This window comes from Amia ocellicauda, chromosome 7 (genome assembly GCF_036373705.1).
Source record: "Amia ocellicauda isolate fAmiCal2 chromosome 7, fAmiCal2.hap1, whole genome shotgun sequence".
NCBI lineage: Eukaryota > Metazoa > Chordata > Actinopteri > Amiiformes > Amiidae > Amia > Amia ocellicauda.
This window is the reverse complement of record NC_089856.1, coordinates 36517435-36542007: the sequence shown is the minus strand read 5'-3', so window position 1 is coordinate 36542007 and position 24573 is coordinate 36517435. Positions and strand designations below refer to the sequence as shown.

At 40.0% G+C, this 24573-nt stretch overlaps 1 protein-coding gene across 3 annotated transcripts in view; it reads left to right on the top strand.

The window, feature by feature from the left end:
• The first annotated feature begins 9155 nt into the window (after nt 1-9155).
• Nucleotides 9156-24573, top strand: part of LOC136753381 (voltage-gated potassium channel subunit beta-1-like) — an 85335-nt gene continuing 69917 nt past the window's right edge. Inside the window, exons 1-5 of one of the 3 annotated variants that reach the window (XM_066709438.1) lie at nt 9156-9422; nt 10627-10706; nt 11099-11143; nt 14430-14474; nt 15372-15415. In XM_066709438.1, coding sequence (XP_066565535.1) covers nt 9360-9422; nt 10627-10706; nt 11099-11143; nt 14430-14474; nt 15372-15415 — 277 coding nt within the window. In that variant the 5' untranslated portion in view covers nt 9156-9359. Of the gene's footprint in view, nt 9423-10626; nt 10707-11098; nt 11144-14429; nt 14475-15371; nt 15416-18457; nt 18639-24573 lie in introns of those variants that run through there. The other 2 variants (XR_010817423.1, XR_010817424.1) reach the window with 2 other exon arrangements.

Sequence of the window (24573 nt, the reverse complement as noted above, 5' to 3'; positions counted from 1 at the left end):
CTCCATAAATTCCCCCCAGTTTGGTCGTACAAATCCCCCAAATCACGTCTCCCCCCCAAATATGATTGCTGGTCAACTGAGGTCCGGGGGGGTGGGGGTGGATGAAGTGAGAAATCGATTGTGCCAAACCCCTAAATTCCCCCAAGTTCACCATAATACCCCCCACCACTTCCCCCATACAAATGTTGCCCCCAAATGTCCCCCTGGGCTCTTAAAACCCCCCCAAATTTAGGGGAAAATCCCCCGATGTGGCAACAGTGCACGTGCGCCTGTTCCGCTGCTCTCGGCCAATCGGAGGCTCGCTCCGCTCCGCCTGCGCAGTCGCAGTGAGAAGGACGGGCAGCTCATGGCGTTTTAATCCTATCGCTTCATTTCAGACGTCGTTCGTACATCAATCAAAATCACGCTGTCCAGCGCTTGCGGTTTGTCCACAGTAGTCATGCCATAAGTTTGCGAGCCCAAGGACAAGACGAGAAATACTGTGAAATACTTGTACATACTTTACTAATCATGTCAACAAAAGGCCGATCCGGAATTGAAAGGTAGGCCTACGAGTTATCTTGTTTGAAACGAGTACATGAACTCTCCGACTACAGACTGGGCGTATATGTTTAGATGTATTATTTGATGTGAGTTACTAATAACAAACTTAATTATGGATTAAATATAGGTAAGCAACATGTCTTACACGGTCTGTGCGTTTTTCTTATTAATATTATAGGCCTATTTGGTGTATGTATGTGTATATATATATATATATATATATATATATATATATATATATATATGCTTCAAATTCAAGGAATGAAAAAGCAGCAGGTGAACTCCAACCGATTAATCACTATTTTACTGTCAACATCAACAACTGCCAAATGCTCACACCTCTGTCATGACAGGATGCAACCATTCAGTGTACATCTTGCCGAAAGAAAAAGTCCCTCAGTACTGGTGAAGTGCATCTGTCATTCATTGAACTTAGTTGGGAGCAAAGCATCTGAAGTATTGCCAAGGCATTTGGATTTTCTTGTGCGTGAGATATACAATTGGGTCTTACACAGTGCCAAGCCAAGAAACGTTTACAAGGAATTGTATAACACTCTTGGATGTGTTGACCTCAGGAAGATGATTCAACCAGCAGCAACCAGTTGGCTAAGTAGAGGAGAAAGCAATTCTAGGGTGTTGGATCAGTGGGATGCTCTCCAGTTATCTCCACAGATGCTGCAGAAGTTCAACAGATACAAATACAACATCAGGAACCGGCCTCTCTGGATGCTCTACTCATGGAAGCCTAAGTTTGCATAGCCCTGGTAAGATATCCATACGCCTAATAATACTAATAAAGCAATCTACATGATGTTGGGGGATAATTGCTGAAAGCAGCTGAAAATTGTGGATTTTTTTTTCCGCCAGTAGGGGAATTTTGAAAGAAGTGTCTGGCAACCCTGATGAGAGCAGCTTTCACTCTGTGTCATTCATTAGCGTTGGACCCTTAAAAAATAAAGGTGGTGCCCAAAGAGTGAGACCAAAAAGAGAAGGATGTGCTTTGGCTGTGCAATATATTGTCTAGATATCTTTTGAAATAGGCTAGTACAGTAACAATAGTCTAATTAGGCAATGGGGGAGAACATGCAACAGGTGTAACACATGTGTCTAGGTGTTAAACTGACAGTAGATGTAATTTGCATTGTCTGTCAGTAATGCATTCTCCCGCAATGTGTAACGCTGCGCACTACCATACTCCTACACAGACAACTCCTTCCCAAATGCAGCCCACAAAATAAAAACATTGCCTTCTTAAACTATATTTTTTTACAATTCTTTTATAATTTATATTATGTTGATCAGACCTGGATTTGAACCTTTATTTTAAGCATTTTCCGAAATAAACTATAATTACAAAGAAATTGAACGCAGCTGTCTGAGGATAGCGTTGGGCCATCTAACATCAACCAAAACCCAGGATTATGAGACACTGGTGATATAATTGGCATTTAATTAGTGATGTTCTTTGTCTAATATATCAATCAATTAAATCAATCAATTTTGATTTGTATAGCGCCCTTCGCAGGGTAGCCACGAAGCGCTTTACAGACTGATAAACATACAACAAACGTACAGCAAAATAAAAAACATAAATACAAGAAAATCAAATATAGACCTGTAAACATTTTAAATGATCTAGAATAAAGTGAGTGAACATTTAAGTAAATAAACCATTTAGGCATGGAGGAGAGAAAAACAAAAAACTCCTATGGATGGCATGTAGGAGAAAATTAATCTCTGGGGGTCCACGGCTTAGGGCCTAGGCCTAATGGTTGCCTCCCCTCCAGGCAGTATAGTTATTACAGCAGCAAGAGATCAGAAAGTTCTTTATCAGTGCTGCTGGTTGTGGTCTTCCCTCTGGAGGAGGCCTCTCGCTGGCCATCGGGGGTGGAGGGTTTGGACCATCAGCAGGCTTTGGGTTGCGATGGCTCGTCAAACCTTGGGTGTGGATTCCCCGTTGACCTTCCATGGTGAGGTGCTTCTGGGATGGGTTTTGCCTCATCAGACTTCCATGGTGGGGGACGAGGTGCCTCATTGGACCCTCAGAGGAGGCTGTTGCTGGAAGACAAAAGGGCAGTCGTGCTCAGATACTGGTCATGCAGTGCAGGACATTTCCAAAGACAGTTGTGCAATTGCATGTCCATGGCACACCGGCGGCACTATGGGCTAGAAAAACAGAGACTAAACAGATGAGTCTTCAGCCGTGATTTAAAGGCTAAGACAGAGGGGACATCTCTTACATTGACTGGAAGATCGTTCCACAGCTTCGGGGCCCTTTAACTGTATGCTCGACCACCTGCGCTTTTCTTGTGTATTTTAGGGAGCGCTAAGTAACCAGCTTCCTGTGATCTCAATGGCCAAACTGGAGTGTATTCGATAAGGAGATCTTTTAGGTAGGGAGGTGCCGGTCCCTTTAGTGCTTTAAATGTTAATAAGAGCACTTTAAAGTCTATCCTGTAGTGCATGGGCAGCCAGTGAAGAGAAGCCAATACTGTAGTGATGTGTTCATGTTTTTTTGTTTTTGTTAGGATTCTTGCAGCAGCGTTTTGGACGAACTGAAGTGCAGAAATAGCTCTGTTTGTGCTGCCGGACAGAATGGCATTACAGTAATCCAATCTAGATGTAACAAATGCGTGTATCAATTTCTCAGTGTCCTGTAACGAGAGGAATTATCTTAGTCTAGCAATGTTTCTAAGATGGAGGAAGGAAGATCTCGACACATTCTGAATGTGTGATTCAAAAGATAGATTATGATCACAGATAACACCTAGGTTTCATGCCATCTCCTTAGGGGAGAAATTAAAGTTATCATTACTTAGTTTTGTTAGTGAATGATGAACAGTTCGATTTTTGTCTCCTAAAATTATGACTTCTGTTTTTTGTCATCCATGTTTTAATCTCAGACAGACAGCAGATTAGTTTTTCTAGGTCTATGGTGTTGTTAGGATTTACTGACAGATATAATTGTGTGTCGTCTGCGTAACTGTGAAAGTTAATATTGTGTCGTCGAATGATATCACCTAAAGGGAGCATGTACAATGAAAAAAGTATAGGTCCGAGGACTGAGCCCTGTGGGACTCCGTACTTAACTTCAGTTAAATTTGAGTGGTTCTCGTTAATCTGTACATATTGGAGTCTGTTTGACAGATATGATTTAAACCATGAAACCACATTGCAAGATTTCTAAGCAGTGTATCAAGATTTTGTGGTCGATTGTGTCAAAAGCCGCACTTAAGTCTAATAAAATAATAACACTGGCGTGCCCTACATCGGAGGACTGAAACACGTCATTCAACATTTTTAACAGGGCCGTTTCTGTACTATGGCCGTAACAGAAGTCTGATTGAAATTCTTCATAAAGATGATTATCGGTTAAAAAAGCTAGCAGTTGGTTTGCAACTACTTTCTCTAGAACCTTAGAAAGGAAGGGAAGGTTTGAGATAGGTCGATAGTGTTTAAGTTGATTAGGGTCGGCACTGGGTTTCTTAAGAAATGGTTTAATTACAGCTATTTTAAATGAATCAGGAACAGATCCTGAGGATAAAGAGACATTAATAATATTGTGTATTCTGTGAATAATGAATGGAGATTGTTTTAGCAGTTTAATGGGTATAGGGTCTAGTGCGTAGGTTGTTGTTTTCATTTTAGTAATTAATTAATTAACGATGTGTGGGTCCAGACACATGCTGAGTGAAGCCTACAGACTCCAATAGGGACAAGAAACGAACAGTGAGGGGGTCGTCTTTAATGTCAATATGTATGTTAAAGTCCCCCAAAATAATGAGTTTATCATAATGTATGGCTAAGTCAGATAAGAGATTGCTACATTCGGTCATAAAAAAGGAATAGGGTTCCTGGTGGCCTATAATTAGCTATAAGCTGAAGAGGTGGATTAAGCCTAAATTCTACCTGGTGAATTTCAAAAGATGTGAAGCTGTCTAATGGCTTAGTAGACAGGCGCAGGTATGTGCGGTAGATGGTGGCCAGCCCCCCCCCCGCGGCCTGTTGTACGAGCCTGCTGGCAGTAAGAGTAGTCATTAGGGGAGGCTTCTACTAATGGAATAGTGTCGTCTGGTCTTAGCCGAGTATCAGTCAAGGTGAGCACATCTATGTGTGTGTCAGTTATGGTGTCATTTATTAAGGCTGCTTTGCTAGGTAGTGAGTGGATGTTTAAGACAGCAAGCTTATACATGGGAGAAGTAATGTGAGCAGGTAATTTCTGTCTTTTTTTTTTAACTTTTATTAGATTGTTGAAACGAGAGCCCCGAGAGGAAGGAATATGTGTTTATTCAATCACAACTAGGATGTTCCTGGTTGTTTGTGATTTGGGTTTGGGGGGCTGGTGTGGCTAAAATGCCACGGCTGAATTTTGATCCCAGTCCTCCCCTTGTTGCAGTTTAGGGGATTAAACAATTACTTCAGCAGAAAATGGCTTAAATGGCCAGTAATACTTGCCAAGAGAGAAAGATATTTTCCCCTGTGTTCCAACGGCACCGCAGTGCTGCATTTGTGGTCCAGCATCTCTCTACGAAATCTGGCACAGAAGTGCTTCCAGAATAAAATGTGATGCATTTATATATACACGTGTTGGAGTACATGTTTTGTTTTTAATTGATTATACTTTTTTCAGTCAAAGACCTTATTAACACAAAACCAATTTTTCTATGCCATTCTGTTTTTTGGCTTTTCTGCTTTTCTCCTTTTTTCTTGCTGCTGTCCTTGTCTGTTCTAAAATCCAATAGCCTACACAAGCAGCGAGGAAAATACGATTATTCAGCCCCAGTCAGATGGGCAAATTGTGCCTTACAAAATATCATCAGATTATGTCGCTGCAAAGTTGATTCTGCTCAGCAGCCCTTGTAACGGTTGAAGGTCATGGTGAAGAATTGCTATAGGGATCTTGAAGATATTGCTTTTGCTGCTTTGTTCTGCTAAAACAATATAACTGCTGACCTGTGCCAGTGATTAATCTTTTCTTATTCCTTCAGAAAGGAGAGTGCAGGAGAAGTGCAGAGCAGTGTCATGTCTAAACGCATAGTGGGTGAAGTGGGCTGACCAAACAACACAGCCTCCAGGGCTTTTTCTGTTACACAGATTGAATGTCTAGTGTGACAAGTCTGTTTTAGGGGCCGCTGGCTCCAAGTTGTTGTCTGCCCTTCACGTGCATCTTTCGTGATTTTGTTTAGTTCTTACACCTCAAGGTTCGAGAACCTGCACGTTGCAGCTGGATCTTAGACACTGGTGTGACAGGAACACTGACATTGGTCTTGTCACCGTCAGCTCCATGTCACAAATATTACATTTCACAAAGGAAATAATCCTTTTGCTAATAAAATCTAGGCCAATGTGTTTACTTGTTCTCAATTATTATTACTACTACTAGTATGATTATTTGGGGGTTTTCTTTCATCATGTGGTGATGAATTTTAGGACCATGCTCTGAAAATTCCCTCTTGTGATCTCTACGAAGGAAATAAAGATCTGACAGCTGCTCATCACTGGGGATTTGATCAAATGGAAAATCCTGTCTTCAGAACTCTGACCTGTCCTGTATTATTAATCGTGAAAGAGCCCACACTTCGATTTGAAGAAATATTCGTTTTCAGTAGCCTATATTCTCACTTTCTGAGCATACATCGGCTGGAGGTCTAGATTGTATGTTTCTCTCTAAAATGTAAAGAAATAACCATTTTCTGTTTATATCATTAGTGTGGGATTTATTTTTTTCGAAAACAGTTTCATTTACTTTTGCATAACCATAAAAACACATTTTTTCCAGATGAAATATTTTTTTCATAGTTCAGGAACAATGCATTAAGAAAATAGTATATTGTTTGCAAAAGTTGTATTATAACAAACTATTGTGTGTGATGTCTGTACTATGAATACAATTTGTGTTGGAGGAAAACTATGTATTTGCCCCTATTTCCATATGCCTACCACTTTGAGTGGCACTCGGCACAACATAAACCAAATCGACTGCATGGAAACCGATCTCTGAAAGAAGGAATCAGGAGAGTGATCCCTTTAATTGTCCTTTCAGTGGCAAAGCTTAAAAACAAAACCAGATTGGACAAGTGGAAATGTCCAATCATCTACATTGTTACTTGAAATAAAGTATTTTTACAATTAATTTATAATAGATTGTACTTCTGCAATATTTTTAAAACCATTCTATGTACTAGACATAAAGTAGAGTACTGCAAATTAAAAACAAAGACATTTAAAAAAAGGCTTTTAAAAGAGGACAAGAACCACCCAGCACGTATTTGGACGAGGTAGACTGGATAGTAACATTTTTAATATGGAATTTATACACATAATCTTCATATACTGTATGAGTACATTGAGTATGTAGAAATACAGTTCAACATAAAGAACTGAGAAGAGAAAATAGGGAAACTCCAAAACTAATTCCTGTCATGAATTATTATTATAGTCAGTCTTCAGGTTAAGCTATTCTGCATTGCGTTGCCAACAACAATCCAGTTATATTTATTTTGTTTTATTATATTTGCAATTACGGATGACAATTAGACCATTTTAGAACATGTTCAAAGTAATGGCGATGTAATTATATCATAAACTATCTCGCATGTCATGTTTATGATTTAAAAATGTACTTATCATTGGGTTCTGTGGTCCTCTTATTGTGGAGTCCTAGGTTAGAACTCTGTGACAGCAATAAAAACAAACTCAAAACTGTGTAGAACATCTGGAAAATGAAATGCAATTTAATTTCAATAACCATGGCCACAGCCAATCATGTATGGAACTTGAAATTGTTTTGAGACTTTTATTTGTACAATGCACATGTGGAGAGTTTGGTAGCTGAATTGAATTAGCAGTGGAATGAAAACCAGTATAAAGTTACCCAGCTATCTGCCCATCTATCTGCCCAGCTGTCGGTCTGTCTAATCTTGAGGTATTACCAAGCCGTAAGGTATCCTTGTGACCTGACAGATAATCGCCAGTCCAAGGTCACTCACTCGCTAAATGTATGATAACTCCCCTGCCCCCAGCAGTTTTCTTTCATAGCATATGACCTCATGAATATTCTGCTCCTGTTTTCTCGGGGGGTAAAGCTGATATGTAAATGCAGGATGTGGAATGACCTTACGTAAAGGTGAACTCACTCAAAGAGGTTGAAAAATCAATTCAGGAATGGCAGATTTGTGTGCTTGCACAGTCGGGCTTTTGTTCCCAGACTTCAACCCAGATCTCTTAAAACCGCTCTGGCAGTTAAAAGAAAAAACACTGTAGTGTTGCATTGTCAAGCAAGAGATTTGAGGCTTGGTGTAAATGTCAATAAAGCATTTGTGTGATGTAGTCAGTGCTAGATAAAGGCATGTTTTTGATAAGGTTCAGTTTTATATTGATCTCTGAGTAAGCATAAGGAAACATATCAGCAAATATTTGTTGTTGATCCTTTACAATCCCTATTGGTATCGGCGTGTTAAGAGAGATTATATTATACATTCACATGTATCCTAAATGAATCCACTAAATACTGTCCTGATGTAGAAAATGATCGCGCTTTTTTAAAAGATGCTGAGTTACAAGAATTGGAAATACAAACTCAGGACACTGCTTTCTCTCCACTTTATTTTAATGTGCTCAGTGTTAAGAGATAAGGAGGCTATAAAAGATGTATGGGTTCCCTTGCACGGAGCCCTTGAGCTGCAGCGATACTGAACAAAATCCATTTGGCATAATTGAAGTTGTGGGGTCCAGGCTGTGTAACAAGTGACTAAGTTATTAATCTCTGTGATGAGTGCTAAACCTTATTTTTGTTATTTGCAGAGCTGGGAGATGTATATTTAACACTTTGGACACCAGTAGTAAACTAGCTGGAATCCCTGGGGGGAACATGTCTAGCATTTCAAATGAATCAGTTTCTCTTAAAACAGTTACAAATTTTCTTGAAAACTTATTTTTGAAGAATCCCAAAACGCCACTGGTCACATGATTTGCCCACAGCATAGCCAAGTAAGAGAAGGTGAAATATTCTCAGATATTTTGTGTAATGCAATAAACGTGTCCAAAGACAATATTACATCTTAAAACCGATGAGGCCAAAACTAGATACATTTTCACATTTTCACAAGACATCATTTGTATCATTTTCTGGACTGTAACACAGCAATTGTCACTGATAATATACATTTTATGGCAGTCACTCCCATCTTCAGAAGACATTTGATTTGTCTGACCAGGATTATGAGATGAAGGTGAAGAAGTGATGCGAGTTCCTGGCAATTATTCCTGCTGGGTTTTTAGTCATTAGTAGCAAAGGCCGTCTCGTCACTGAAGTCCTCAGGAATCACACGCACGTTTTATTCACGTCGCAGCCCGTGCATGTACTGCACCACCTTGCTGTGAATACAAATCCACCTGGGCGTCTTGTTTTGCTCCTGTCCATACTTCTTTTACCGGAGAAGTGGATTTGAATACGAGCTGCCAAATGCAAACCAGTAGGAAACTGTTCCCATCGCTATTGTGAAGCGAGTCTTCTGGTAACGGGCAGCACAGCTTCCTGGTACTGACAGGCCTAATGAAGAAGAGAGAGAGAGAGAGAGAGAGAGAGAGAGAGAGAGAGAGAGAGAGAGAGAGAGAGAGAGAAAGCAAGCCAAGCTCCTCCTCTTTTCTGGGGCTCTTGCACTGAGAGGGGAGGCATAAAGTACTTGCAACAGCTGGGAGAGCCGCCGCTACCACAAGAGTTGGCGGTGCAGGATGCTGTAGATGGGAGCTTTGTCACGCAGCAAGCCGCGGCTCAGTACAAGTTAACGCGCATTGGTGCAGGACATACAATACTCATGATCAGACGGGATTTCAGCTTCAGACAAAACCTCGGACAGAAAGTCGCGATTCCTCTCAAGGTGCGGTCCAGCTTTGTTACTGTGTTTATACATGTAAAACACGAGTGCGTGCATGTGTAGCATACGTGTGTGTATTATAGATCTACGTGTAGCTATCGGTGGAGATAGAGGTACTTTGATTGCATTGTCTTAAAGTCTTAGTAATATTCTTGCTACGAATGTGAGCAGATGTTAAAGAACATGCTGTAAGTGTTGCTCCTGTACGTCATAATTTAGGTATAGTAAAATATGCGCTGCTGTCCAATACCTTTGTAGGCAACCAGATTGAAACTCGGTGCAAGTTGTTAGGCTACTTTGTTTCCCAGCCCGAAGCTTAATGGACGGGATCTGATCGAGAGCAGTTACCTGCACCTACGGGGTGGATTAGATATTGGATGTGAACAGTAAAGAGCATATTAGCGCACACACACACACACACACACACACACACACACACACACACACACATCAGTGGTTTTATATCGTTTCTCTGCTGTGTCCAGCTGTACGGGGTTTGTTACACTATGACACTGTGAGTAGGCTACTGAGCTTGGTTTTCAAACAAAACAGAAAGATGATTTCAGTTTCTGTACCTTCACCCACAATGACTCGATGAAATGGGTCAATTAAAAAAAGCCTTTCGTTATAATTGGGCTGCCACGATCTCGCCCCTGTCCTTCATGGGAAATCTAAGATCCGCAAAACAGTTCAGGGTATGCGCTATTGACTAGTATCGTTGCACAAGACGGAGCATAAGAAGCTGAGAATTGAAGTTACCCTAACACACAACGTTGCTTGAGCCTTTAACACCTTTTCTGCAGCGTTCATTTGTAACCTGGGCACGACTACGCTATTTTAAGCTACTGATTTTCCCTGCGATCATTTCCTTTTTGTTTTCCGACTCCATTCACAGGTTTTGAAGGTGCTCCCTACCCAACCAGAAACGCCTGCTGAAATCCCAGACGCATCCCTCCTTGGGAATCGCGATGCGCCACTGAGAGTTCAGTGACCAGATAGTCAAATTAGTCTCCAAATTCTGAACTTCGGTCGTTGACCAGCCAGAGAAACAGTGAAGTCAGTGGCATCTCTCTTTCAGTTGTCCCCACAACAGATCAAGTCAAGAAAAGAGGATTCATTCTTATACTTGGCATGTTTACCTGAGGAGTCCAGAGCGATAGAATAAGACCTTCCTATTCAGCAATAATTTAGGCATTGTTTTTCACAGGTGGCTGAGCAGCTATTGACAATTGCATATGAGAATGGAGTCAATGTATTCAATACTGCCGAGGTCTATGCTGCTGGCAAGTAGGTTGAATACATCATCTAAACAAATTCATTATATCTACTGGTGTGCATGTGTGTGTGTGTTATGATGTGGAATCCAGTAGGCATACATCTGAGTCACAAACTAACTGCACCCTCACCCCAATTCTATACTGCATAGGTGTTTTTTAATTTTATTTCTGGTGCTTCAAAGACTAACACACCTAAGAAGACCACCCATGGCAAATTAAACGGAAAGCCCTATATCTTACAGTATTTTGATTGTGGAATTGTGTACTAGCCTTTGTTATTCACAAAGCTTACTGCATATTGTACAGTGTAAACTTACTACAGACACAAAACCTGCTTTTTCCTGATTTTTTTTTTTAAATTAGTCTTATTGTGTATAATGATGGATTGCTTGTGCTTTTCAGAGCCGAGATCATACTGGGCAACATCATCAAGAAGAAGAACTGGAGGTATTGTTAGTCTTGATACAATCCATTACTATAAAATTGTCAGTAAAACACAGACAAAAAAACTAAAACAACAACCAAATTAGTGCGGTGTAAGTTTTGAATTTAAACTTGAATGCCATACAGACATAGTCCAATCAGGAGCTGGGTATTGGTGGATGTTTGACATATTCGTTGTCCTGAACTGCATATGGCTGTTGGGAGTTCAGGCAATGACAAATTACGCACTTCTTCAGTGTACTGGACGACAGACTAATAATCAAATTTAAGACGCATCTGCTCAGTCACGGAATTGAAGGCAGTTTTGTTGTTTTCCTCACGCCTGGAGCTCCTCAGCTGGTTAAACACTCTGATAAGTAGGCCTCTGATGGAAACCATAGCAACAGATGTTTTGTCTCTTCTGTCAGAATTACAGGTTGAAATTTAAAGCTGACAGGATCGGTCAGAGGCTCGTTCTGTCTGTCAGGTTTCCCATCTCTGTTGTGTTGATTTTAATGTGACAATTAGTATTAATTTAAATAAAAGAGGATTCTGTCTTTGATACCGTTAACTGGTGCCCAGCAAAATCCAATTGACAATGGAGGTTTCTATTTGAATAATTTTAGAAAAAACTGATTCCACATGCAATCCGTCGCCTTGAAAATCCTTATTAGCTCAAAGTCCAATGTGACAGCCCCAGTAGGATATAATGAAGAAGTTAAAAGTGTGTGCTATTTGCATAAGCTGTTGGATTTCCGCACTAAAACAGACTCCATCAATCCTATACAGATAGCTAAAGATTGTTTCCTGAACTAGATCATGACTTAAATCCTTTATTTCTTAACCTTTGGTCCAAGAAATCTCCTTGGAAATCTTATAGTTATCCCTCCCCTGAGGATTAGTGAGGTCTAGCTTAATCACATTTACAAGCCATGAATAACACACCTTCCTAATGCAATGTTTTGTAATTATCCAAATATAAGGATGAATTTTCTTTTGCTTTAAGTCAACCATGCAGATGCTGTTTTTCACAGAGCAAAGCTATGTGTGAAATGTTCCATAAAGCAAATCCTCTTCTCCTTATAGGACGCAGATTTGAGACAGAGCTGGTGCTGAGCAGATTTGGAACATCACACTAAATATAATATATTTTATATGGAACTAAAAAAAATCTGCGCAATTCAGCATCACACTGAATTTTGTTCCAGTTCTATCCTATGCAATGTATTGGTAGAATATACGTACTCCTGTGATGATCTGTGAACTGTGTTGTCGTCTGTTTTTTGCTTCAAGTATTCGCAGTCCGTTTGGACACAGATTATCTACCCCTGTTGATCACAAGAAGGGGAAATGAGAGAGCTTTCCGATTCCTTCCGGTGCTCTTCAGATTCGGTTTTAATTGAATTGACTGTTAGTCCCAATTTTAAAAACCGTGACAAAACCCATGGTGTTATTTTCACTATCAATTCACAGCTCCTATTTGACATGTTGAAGATATTTTTAATAAGGTTATGCTATTATCTATTCTATATAGTGTACGCTGTTAATTCAGCACAGTTATTTATATTTTTATATCGGACGGATATATTGTTTTAAATGATTGTGTATAATATAGAACTACATGATACACTGATGTGTTTGTGTACTACCTGTACCGTAGTGGGTGGCTTCAGACTTTTTTACCATTGTACCTCTTAATAAGCATTGGGAAAGCACTTGAAACTTTGAATATTGTTAAGATTTCGCTTCCTTAAATGTGATTAAAGGAGAGCAGAAAGATATGGTAGATGGCATTACATAAAATCATGCCTGTAAACCCAATATCTGACTTCCCGTAATTAAATAAGCCATATCTTAATCAATACAAAATACGGGAGAAATGAGTCCAGTCTAATTCAGACAGAGTATATTCACTGATGCAAATGTGCTATTACTTCACTTATTATTACAGTGTTATTATTCCATTTTACATTATAATGTAATAATGTTATAATAATATAGTGTTAGCAATATATAAATTTCTACTTACTTTGTGCCACAATAGTTGAATCACATTTCTGAGTTTGGCTTAATGTTGGGGCTGGAGTGGAACTGATGTTGATTACTGTTGCTTTGTGCACTGTTTCCTGATTTGACTGCAGGTCCACTAGGTGTAGCCAGACAAGGCAGGTGGATTTGACAGGCCTTTATGCTGCTAATTCACACCGCTCAATTACACGCTCTCTGTGCTTTGGGGAATTCGGGTTTTGCACTGTATAGCTTTTGATTCCTGCGGAGTCCAATTTAATGTGAAATGTCTCTCTGGGGAAACCATCTGAAGTTTTCTTTTAAATGTGTTAAAATAATAAATCCAGCAAATCATTGTTTTTTTTATTCACACACAAACTATGGAAATACAAATTAATAATACATAACATGCACACAGTTTTTACTGGTAGGAAATCAGTACATTTTCATTCATTTACAATTGAAATGACATGGAGATGTTGCCGACAAGCTAAACATTTGTGACAATGCTTGGTAGTATAGAAGGTCGAACCAGCCTATCAAAATATCCCCTGCATCTTGCAAGAAATGGTTATGATTTGGGTAATCATCTGCAGTTGCCCGTTTTAGAGCAGCAGATTCATCGTAATAGATCAGCACAAGAGCAAGCCAGTCGAATTTTTGTGCACCCTATTTCCTGGGCCAATATGCCTATGATGATGTATGATCATGCGTATCCTATGTACTGTGTCATTAATCATAACCACCCCTGGATTCTGGGACTGTGTGTTATAGGAACAAAACCGCTGGATACAATTTTTTTTTAAATATATTTGTCCAGTTGTTTGATTGAGAGTTACAAGCTTTCTTACTATTTGTCTCAAAGACATATTTCTATGTAATTTAAGGTTAAATAATGTAGTCAGAAAGAATCTGCATGTATTTATCCTGAGATTATCTTAAAGAACCAATGTGTTTGCTTTAATCTCACAATAGGTGTTATATGGAAATATTTGGTACTCTTCCTATCAGATATTTTATATGTTATTATCCGAAAGTAAATGGAAGTTGCAGCGGTACAAATTAGCTTCTATTTTCTATTCATGTTGTCTCATTTACATAGCAGGGTGTTTTTTTTATTGTTTTAAATTTAAAGCCTGTTTGCAACAAGTGGTGCAACTTCAAGCTCTCTGTTTGATAATTGTGCCTAAAATTAACTCTGTTGCAAAAATATATAGATAAGAAATGCTGATAATGGTTGGACTCCTGGAGAAACACTGGTGCTAATTATACTGACTGTTTGCTTCTGGATTTGTCTAAACAGGAGATCCAGTCTTGTGATAACAACCAAGCTTTACTGGGGTGGAAAGTAAGTGCAAGCTTTTAATCATGTTGTTTCACTTGTTCATGAATCACTCAGTGCGGCTATTTCAGAATCACATTTTTAAACACTGTCGACAAGTAAATCGCAATTCGCTGCATTAATGTCTGCATGTGTGTACAATATTTAAGGTTATCATTCTTGACATCCCCGTAACTATTAATTAAATTGACAGGCCTGCAATCTTCACCCCATGCAAACAGAGTCCTAACCTTTGTGCAAGGCTGACATTTCATGGCTGTAACAGTAATCTATTGGCTATTGTCAAATGTTAACGTTGTTTGTTCCGGTGTGAGGAAAGCAGCCCTGAACCAAAGGCTCAGTAAACCTGACCTGACCTATTCTGTCTCCCTTGCTTACACACCTTCCTATTAGCCACAGTCCCCTGTCAGACAGAGGACTTGTTGTTCAAAACCACATGAGCGAAGGTCTGTAGTGACAGAATCCTGTGCTGTGCTGAGTAAGGTATCGAACGGTTAAGAAATAAGTTTCACATGGCATTATGTAAAATCCTAAAAGGCAATGACACAGCTGTAAGATGTGATAAGCTAGCTAGGCATATTTCATCTCTCTGATGAGGCTGCATGGAACTGTTTAACACTCCCTATGAATATTAATTCCTTTCATATATATGTGATTATGATTAAACCAGCTAACTGCTGTGGGGGCAATGACAAGCCCCAGCCAAATCACACAGACAGATCGACAGATTGAATGAATTGTCTTCACAATGTTATTTTGTTTTTAAACGCTGTACACTGATTTCATTCAGAGCGATTTAGAATACTATCTGTAGTCTGTAGCAATTGCCCGTTAGGAGTCTCAAACACCATTTTCTGTGGAGGTAATGATCCGTGTTTGTTTTCTTTTTCTTTTTTTATTCAGAGCGGAAACTGAAAGAGGACTTTCCAGAAAACACATTATTGAAGGTATATCTTTATTGGTTGCTTTATTTGTTGGCATTTTTCCTTGACCCATTGTAGAATCTCAGTAGTAATTACAGCCTGGGAAATGTATCAGTCCCAGTAACTGAAATGCTGTTACCTGTACAGAAAGTAATATAATTGTGTAACTGAAAAGCACTTACCCTATTATGAGGTGTTTGTAAGTTGCTTACATTTGCATTGTGTCATTTAAGCTCCCTCATATTGACCAGTGCTTGCATAAAATGTAGCATATGGATTGGAACGGTTTCAAATATAATTAGCACTAAAGTGGCCTGCGTGTTTTCCATAAACCTGTTTAAGATAAAGCCAATGTAATTACATAAGCTTTGAACTCTATAAGAAGACAATTTTATCTTATTCAGTGTTTCAATTAGATAATGTGCGCTGTCAGATTTCATTGTACCGATAAAGGTTTCAGGGTTCTGACCACATTGTTTTGACAGTGCTTTCCTTGAACTGAGATGTCATTGCATTACAATCATCAGCTTTGCTTTTAGGGCAAATTGTGGTATGATTTCCCAACATTAGATTCAGGGCCGCCCGTGTGTCATGTGTGCAATGCTGAGGTCTTGTCAGTGGGCATGATTAGAAACAGAACTCTGTGGTGGCTATTCAGACTTATTTCTGCAGATGGCATTCTTGAAATTGTACAACATGATCAAGGGAAATAAATACAGGTGTGAAGTCATGACTGGCATGTCCTCAAACTCCTCCTGACATGTGTCTTGAATGTTATTCTGCTGCAGCATGCAGTCATGGCCTGCTGAACAGTGGAGGTGCAAGGCCCGTGTTTTTCTGCACTCTCCGTCTGCGTTCCATTGCCCACATTGAGAAGACTAGATTATAGGAGTTTAAGTGCACACTGTCACACTGTTCTCTGGGTCTCAGAATGGGTGCAGAATGTGTAAAGTTCAGGGTTTGTTTCACGATATGATGGCACTTTAATAGGAAACGGACCACTATGGGATCTCTCTCTCTCTCGACGTCCTGCACATGCAAACAACGTAAAAAATCCAGATCGCAAATTCAAATGAACTCAATATTCAATACTGTAAGACAGAACCTGTGCACTGCACATACCAGCTATAGCTCTGCAGGGCTCCATCCTTGGTCCCTTAACCTGACCCGTCTTATTTATACTTTCAGATTCGGCATAGATATGGTAATGTTTTTGTTTAAATCAGTTTCTTAATCTATATATTTTTTTAGCATCCAACTAACTAGCTTAAATCTATATTTTTACCCTGCAGACATTTGCTGGTTTACTAGCTATAACAGCAACACCTTCATAATTCTCACTTGCTCCCAGTTGTCTTAAAGCAATTGTAAATGTGTAAGGAACTTTCCCAGCAATGGTTTTCAGCTTTAAAACTTTTCAGCATAGCTTGAGGAGAGGATACTTCCAAGCACCCATTTCAATCTCCTCTCTTGTCAATTTCTAATCCGTCTGCTGGTTACCTGTCAATTGTAGCATTGGGGCCCTGTTTTCTGTAATTGAGCCTTGTCCAGTGTGCTTTTAAAGATCAGAGTAAACTGACTTTAGTTGTTAAAAAGTAATTTTAAACTCAACAGAAAGCAGAGCTGATTGCTTTTGTTATAGCCTACCTGCTACCGATCTAGGCATCGTAAAGAAACGGGTATTAGAGGAAAAAAATAAGAGCAAACCCATAGGTGTTGTGGAGCATGCCTTTATATACTGTAGTATTGATGTGTTGTATATCCATTCTCATTTGCCATATTATTTGAAAATGTAACCCACATGGAATGGTACAGTACTTATTGAACTACATTACCATGTTTTCAAACTAAAATATTCAGAAGGAAGGAGATTTAGACAAGTATACAATATTAATGTAAAGAGTGACATGTTTTGGAGAAAAAAATATATAATATGTAAATATGCAGGACGCAAATGAAACTGATGAAGAAAATAAGACGTACATAAAAATAATGGATTTTAGTTTTTGAAGGGAGTGGTCTAGTTTAAAGTTGATTTAGCATATCTTTCATTCAGGGGAAACAAAAAGTGACTGATGTTTCTGTCAAGTAGAATTTAGTACGGTCTTAAATCAATGAGTGGGAAGACGGTTATGGCTAAGACACATGTACATCCTCGCCATTTCCTGTGGCCTTGTAGAAAAAAAACTCAATTACTTTTGTATGCTCTTGGTAATTGATAAAAAAAGGTCCAACCATTATGAACATGGAATAGCATGTCTAATGATTCCCTAAAGGTGTGCTGTCAAGACGAATATGACAAATGAAACACACACACACACAATAACAGATGTTGCTAGACAATTGACTCAGTGAGGCCTCGTCTATTTGTTGTTTCTGTGGTTTAATTTCTGGCCACAAATGTTCTGCTTTGCTGTTTGAGTACTTCAGCTGATTTTAGTATTTTTATTCAGTTCACGTCACCCAAAAAAAAAAAATATATATATATATACACACACTCACCTAAAGGATTATTAGGAACACCATACTAATACTGTGTTTGACCCCCTTTCGCCTTCAGAACTGCCTTAATTCTACGTGGCATTGATTCAACAAGGTGCTGAAAGCATTCTTTAGAAATGTTGGCCCATATTGATAGGATAGCATCTTGCAGTTGATGGAGATTTGTGGGATGCACATCCAGGGCACGAAGCTCCCGTTCCACCACATCCCAAAGATGCTCTATTGGGTTGAGATCTGGTGACTGTGGGGGCCAGTTTAGTACAGTGAACTCATTGTCATGTTCAAGAAACCAATTTGAAATGATTTGACCTTTGTGACATGGTGCATTATCCTGCTGGAAGTAGCCATCAGAGGATGGGTACATCGTGGTTATAAAGGGATGGACATGGTCAGAAACAATGCTCAGGTAGGCCGTGGCATTTAAACGATGCCCAATTGGCACTAAGGGGCCTAAAGTGTGCCAAGAAAACATCCCCCACACCATTACACCACCACCACCAGCCTGCACAGTGGTAACAAGGCATGATGGATCCATGTTCTCATTCTGTTTACGCCAAATTCTGACTCTACCATCTGAATGTCTCAACAGAAATCGAGACTCATCAGACCAGGCAACATTTTTCCAGTCTTCAACTGTCCAATTTTGGTGAGCTTGTGCAAATTGTAGCCTCTTTTTCCTATTTGTAGTGGAGATGAGTGGATGTTGTCTTTGCAAATCGACCAGACAACAATACCCCAATGGAGGGTGAGTGGAGTTTTATGTTGTCGTGAACGCGCTTCCGACAGAAAGATGTCAACTTACGCTGTGCTACTGCCCGGGCAAACCATGCTGCTCGAGCCTGATTGTCCTTCGTAAGGGATTTAAAGTGTGAATGGTTTTTGTTCCTGCCAGTGTTATAACTGTTCACTCAGTTATAATAGATTTTCACAAGGCATAAAGTATTTGCACTCGTCTGAGCTCAAATTGCATTTCTGGTTCCAGCTCAATATAGATTTCTTTTCTTTAATTACAAACACACATTGTGCTTTATTACAATAAAAAACAACTGTGTAAAAAGCCCAATTATTTGCTAAAACAGTGGTGAGATTGAATTACAATTCAGGGTTTTGTTCTAGTGAGCGCAATGTCGGCGGTTAGTAAAGTTTGTTCAAGGCACTATATCTACAATCTATAAACATGACGTTGTGGGATCTCTTTGTCACTAAGGCTGTTTGGCATCTGTGCTGGAAAGAGAAAAGACAGATGTATTAACAGTTTTCCTCTAGAGAAGGACTCCAGGATTTTTAGTTGCTCTGTACAGAACTTAGAAACAGGATGAAAGTTAAAGGACAATTGAGGGAAGTTTTGTACCTCATCCTTATTGTCACATTAGGTTTATTCTGAACTACGCACTACAGTAGGGACAAGAGCCAGTCGTGTCTGGAATTCATCCCTCGCAAAGCGGAGCCTTTGAGTGCCGACATATGGCTTTGCTTCAGATGGTTAGGCCTCTACACAATTCACTCCCAGGGCTGGCTCTATCAGAAACCTTCCATTTGTTTGCATTCGTTACATTTTTCAAGTAAATAAACTGCAAGTGAAAAAGGGGACCGAGTGCCGGCTTCATAAGAGATGTGCATTCCCAGAGGCTTATTGTTGCATAAGCCTATTATTGCCAAACATTTTTGAAATCAGTCATTCACTTCACACACAGCAATGTGAACTCATAACTCCAGTCTGAAAAGATATTCTGCCATGGGGGTAAAAATGCCCTGCTTGTAATGAAATCATAAAAATTATATATATACATAAATAGAGAGAGATAGAGAAATTAAAATAATTTACATTTAGAATATATAGTATTTCTAAATCAGTCCCTGCTCAATGAACATGCTGTTTATTGTTACTTGTTTTAATTTATTTCCACAATAATATAAAAAAGTGCAGACACAAAGCTGCGCAATTTGCAAATATATATAATTGCTGAAAAAGTAGCTGACGTGATGAAAAGCTACTTGCACAAAAACCCACTCTGGCTTCTCCTAGTCTTAATAAGAAATTGCTCATTGGTTCATTAAAGTCCCTGAGGCTTTGTAGATTGTATGTTGCTGGACATTACTGTAACAAGCACATCCTGGCAATGAATTCTCACTGTATAAATAATCCAGTGATATGGGCTGCAGGAGCACCTTCCATTGCACTTGAAACGTGTCGCAGCTTTGGCGTTTGTTTTGTTTCTTCGTGTATCAGTTTCCCTCAGTTCTGCTCAGTTAGTTGCATTGTCTTGTGAATGAAACCTGATCTTTTACCCAAACCGGACAAAGAACACAAGGGGGTTTGCTCCCCAACGTGCGCAGCTCTGATAGTTATGCTGCATCATCATGCCGAGTCATCATCTTTGGGAGAACAAGAAATGCCTATCCCAGGGATATCAGACAGAGTGGAAGAGACTCGTTTCCAAAATACGGCCACATCAGGGCACTCCCATAGCATGTGCAACAAGGTGCCAATGGCACCCCGGGGACAAAGCACACACAAAGGGGTAGGGGCAAGTTTCATTAGATATAGCTTCCGAGGGGTTAAATAAGTCCTATGAATATAATTAAAGTGAATGAGCTGGTGATTAGGGTTCCTAGACGCACGCTGTAGATTATTCCAAACAGTATCCCAAGATATTTCCTCATCAACAATAGATAAGTCCCTGGTGTGGATCACAAGAGGTTTGTAGGAAGCTTTAAAAAAAATAGAGTATAGTCTGGAAACCATACCCCTAGTTTTACCCCTCTTATCAAGCACATCACGTAGTGTGTGCAATGGCAGCTCCGTCCCCCATGGCACCCCATAAGCACGCATTGCAGAGCGTAAATGCAAATAAAATAAGAAAGAGGTACCTGGAAAATTATATTGCAATTTTAAATCCTGGAATGTACGGAGGAGGTATTTATCTTTAAAACGTCAGCAAGCACATGAATTCCTCTATCTCTCCACTGAGGAAATTAAAAAGGGTGGCCATCAGAGTAATTGTGAAAAATGGGAGAATGAGAGTGCCATTTGGGTCCAAGTTTAGTGTGTTTCTCAGCTAATCTCCATACTATGATTAGCTAAGAGATTATAGGGCCAAAGTGTAATTTACAATGCCTAAGGGGAACCTCTGAGTGAATCAGATCCTGGAGTCTATGTGGGAATACTATACCTTCCTCAGTTGGTCGCCACGATACAAGAGCGCTGGGATCCAACCAACTAGCAATTGGTCGCAAAACAAAAGACCAGAAATAATATCTGAAGTTGGGCAAAGATAAGCCTCCTACGGACTTTTCACGTTTCCCCTTCCAGACAAATCTAGAAATTAAAGTATGTAGTTTATCCCAGTATTTAACTGGATGGGAGAGCGAGCTTGCAAGGAGTTAGGAAGATGCGCCCATTTATTTAAATCAGTCTCTATTTGTTTAAGGATATTAGTGAAGTTATTCATAGTGATAGAGTGTAGGGAGGGAAAAAATGTCAACACACCGAGATATTTAAACTGCTTAACCATTGGTCTATTTAAAGGCAAAACAGATTCCTTCATCCGACCATTCAAGGGCATTAAAGCAGATTTTGACCATTTTATTTTATAGCCTGATAGTGAGCTAAAGTCATTACAAAATTGTCAGTAAGTGGGGGATTGACTGAGGGCCATTCTCAGCATACAGCGAGATATGATGCCGAGTGTTGTTAACACTAATGGGAGTAAAAGATGTAGACTGACGAACATCTTGCGCAAGTGGCTCAAGTGACAAAGCAAATAAGAGTGGAGAAAGTGGACACCCCTGTCGGGTACGTCTTGAGATAGCTAGCTGGGAGGAGCACCTATTACCAGTGAGAACCATTGCGGAAGAGTTAGCGTATAAAACTAACCATATTAATAAAGTCTGAACCCAGCCCCATATGTTCCAAGACCGTCCAGAGGTATCCCCATTCCAGATGATCAAAAGCTTTTTCTGCATCCAGGGAGAGGACAGCACATGGGAAGTCAATATCTTTGACTGTGTGAATTACATGGAGAAGGCGACGGATATTAATGAAGCCTGTTTGGTCATGTCTAGTCTAGTCATATAAGTTTCAATACGACGCGATAGGACCTTGGCAAACCGTTTTACATCAGAGTTTATTAGAGACAGGGGGCGATAGCTTGCACAGTTAGTGGGATCATTGCCTTTTTTTAACAATAGGGATATAATAGCTGAGTTAGCATCACGGAGAAAAGAGCCTCTATCAATACAGTGAGGGGAAAAAAGTATTTGATCCCCTGCTGATTTTGTACGTGCCCACTGTCAAAGAAATGATCAGTCTATAATTTTAATGGTAGGTGTATTTTAACAGTGAGAGACAGAATAACAACCAAATAATCCTGAAAAACGCATTTCAAAAAAGTTATAAATTGATTTGCATGTTAATGAGGGAAATAAGTATTTGACCCCGTCGACTTAGTATTTGGTGGCAAAACCCTTGTTGGCAATCACAGAGGTCAGACGTTTCTTGTAGTTGGCCACCAGGTTTGCACACATCTCAGGAGGGATTTTGTCCCACTCCTCTTTGCAGATCCTCTCCAAGTCATTAAGGTTTTGAGGCTGACGTTTGGCAACTTGAACCTTCAGCTCCCTCCACAGATTTTCTATGGGATTAAGGTCTGGAGACTGACTAGGCCACTCCAGGACCTTAATGTGCTTCTTCTTGAGCCACTCCTTTGTTGCCTTGGCTGTGTGTTTTGGGTCATTGTCATGCTGGAATACCCATCCACGACCCATTTTCAATGCCCTGGCTGAGGGAAGGAGGTTCTCACCCAAGATTTGACGGTACATGGCCCCATCCATCGTCCCTTTGATGCGGTGCAGTTGTCCTGTCCCCTTAGCAGAAAAACACCCATAAAGCATAATGTTTCCACCTCCATGTTTGACGGTGGGGATGGTGTTCTTGGGGTCATTCCTCCTCCTCCAAACACGGCGAGTTGAGTTGATGCCAAAGAGCTCGATTTTGGTCTCATCTGACCACAACACTTTCACCTAGTTCTCCTCTGAAGCATTCAGATGTTCATTGGCAAACTTCAGACGGGCCTGTACATGTGCTTTCTTGAGCAGTAGGACCTTGCGGGCGCTGCGGGATTTCAGTCCTTCATGGCGTAGTGTGTTACCAATTGTTTTCTTGGTGACTATGGTCCCAGCTGCCTTGGTCCTGTGTAGTTCTGGGCTGATTCCTCACCGTTCTCATGATCATTGAAACTCCACGAGGTGAGATCTTGCATGGAGCCCCAGACCGAGGGAGACTGACAGTTATTTTGTGTTTCTTCTGTTGTCACCTTCTCGCCAAGCTGCTTGGCGATGGTCTTGTAGCCCATTCCAGCCTTGTGTACGTCAACAATTTTGTCCCTGACATCCTTGGACAGCTCTTTGGTCTTGGCCATGGTGGAGAGTTTGGAATCTGATTGATTGATTGCTTCTGTGGACAGGTGTCTTTTATACAGGTTTCGAGCTGAGATTAGGAGCACTCCCTTTAAGAGAGTGCTCCTTATCTCAGCTCATTACCTGTATAAAAGACACCTGGGAGCCTTAAATCTTGCTGATTGATAGGGGATCAAATACTTATTTCCCTCATTAACATTCAAATCAATTCATACATTTTTTGAAGTGTGTTTTTCTGGATTTTTGTTGTTGTTATTCTGTCTCTCACTGTTAAAATACACCTACCATTAAAATTAGCAGTTTGAATCATTTCCAATAACAGAGGTCCCAATTTATTCCAGAAACTTAAAAAGAGTTCGGGGGGAATCCCATCATACCCAGGGGATTTATCTTTAGACATATTTTGTAATGCCTCTTTAAATTCAATAAGTGACAAGGGAGCACCAAGTGCAGCGGGATCCTCCGCGGAAAGTCACAGGAGCTTGAGATCTTGTAGAAAACGCATACATTTCTCCCTGTCAAAGGGGACGTCGGAACTGTATAAAGTGGTATAAAAAGCCTGAGAGCCAAAAGATGACTGGGTTTGGCACCATTAAAATAATAGTTCTGCCTGGCCCTGTGGATCAGAAATTCTGCTCTCTGTCTAAGCAATACATTAAGTTCACGTCTAATAATGTCAAGATCCCGTGCAGTGGATTCAGAGAGAGTTTTGTTGCCTGTGCTCCAGCAATGCCAATCTTGTCTCAATCTCTTTAATTTTACTAAGTTTGGATTTATTCATATTAGATGCAAATAAAGTTGAAGTGTCCTTGATGAAGCCTTTGATTGCATCCCATAAAACACGAGGGTCCTCCACAGAGCCACGATTAAAACCAAGAAACTCATCTAGCTTAGTTTGAAATGAAGTACGGAAATTCTCGTTTTGCAATAATGTGGTATTGAAGCGCCATCTTGTAGCACGATTCGGGGTATCGGCTAATAACATTTTACTAATAACGCATGAGTGATCAGAGATCACATTTGGCAATATCCCAACGCTGTGCACCTCAGAAAATAAAGTTTTAGAAACTAAAATGTTGTCAATCCTAGAATATGATTTATGCCTTGCCGAAAAGAAGCTAAACTCCTTGGCAGTTGGGTTAATATAGGTCAACCAGTCCAGTATTTTATAGCCTGATAGTGAGCTAAAGTCATTACAAAATTGTCAGTAAGTGGGGGATTGACTGAGGGCCATTCTCAGCATACAGCGAGATATGATGCCG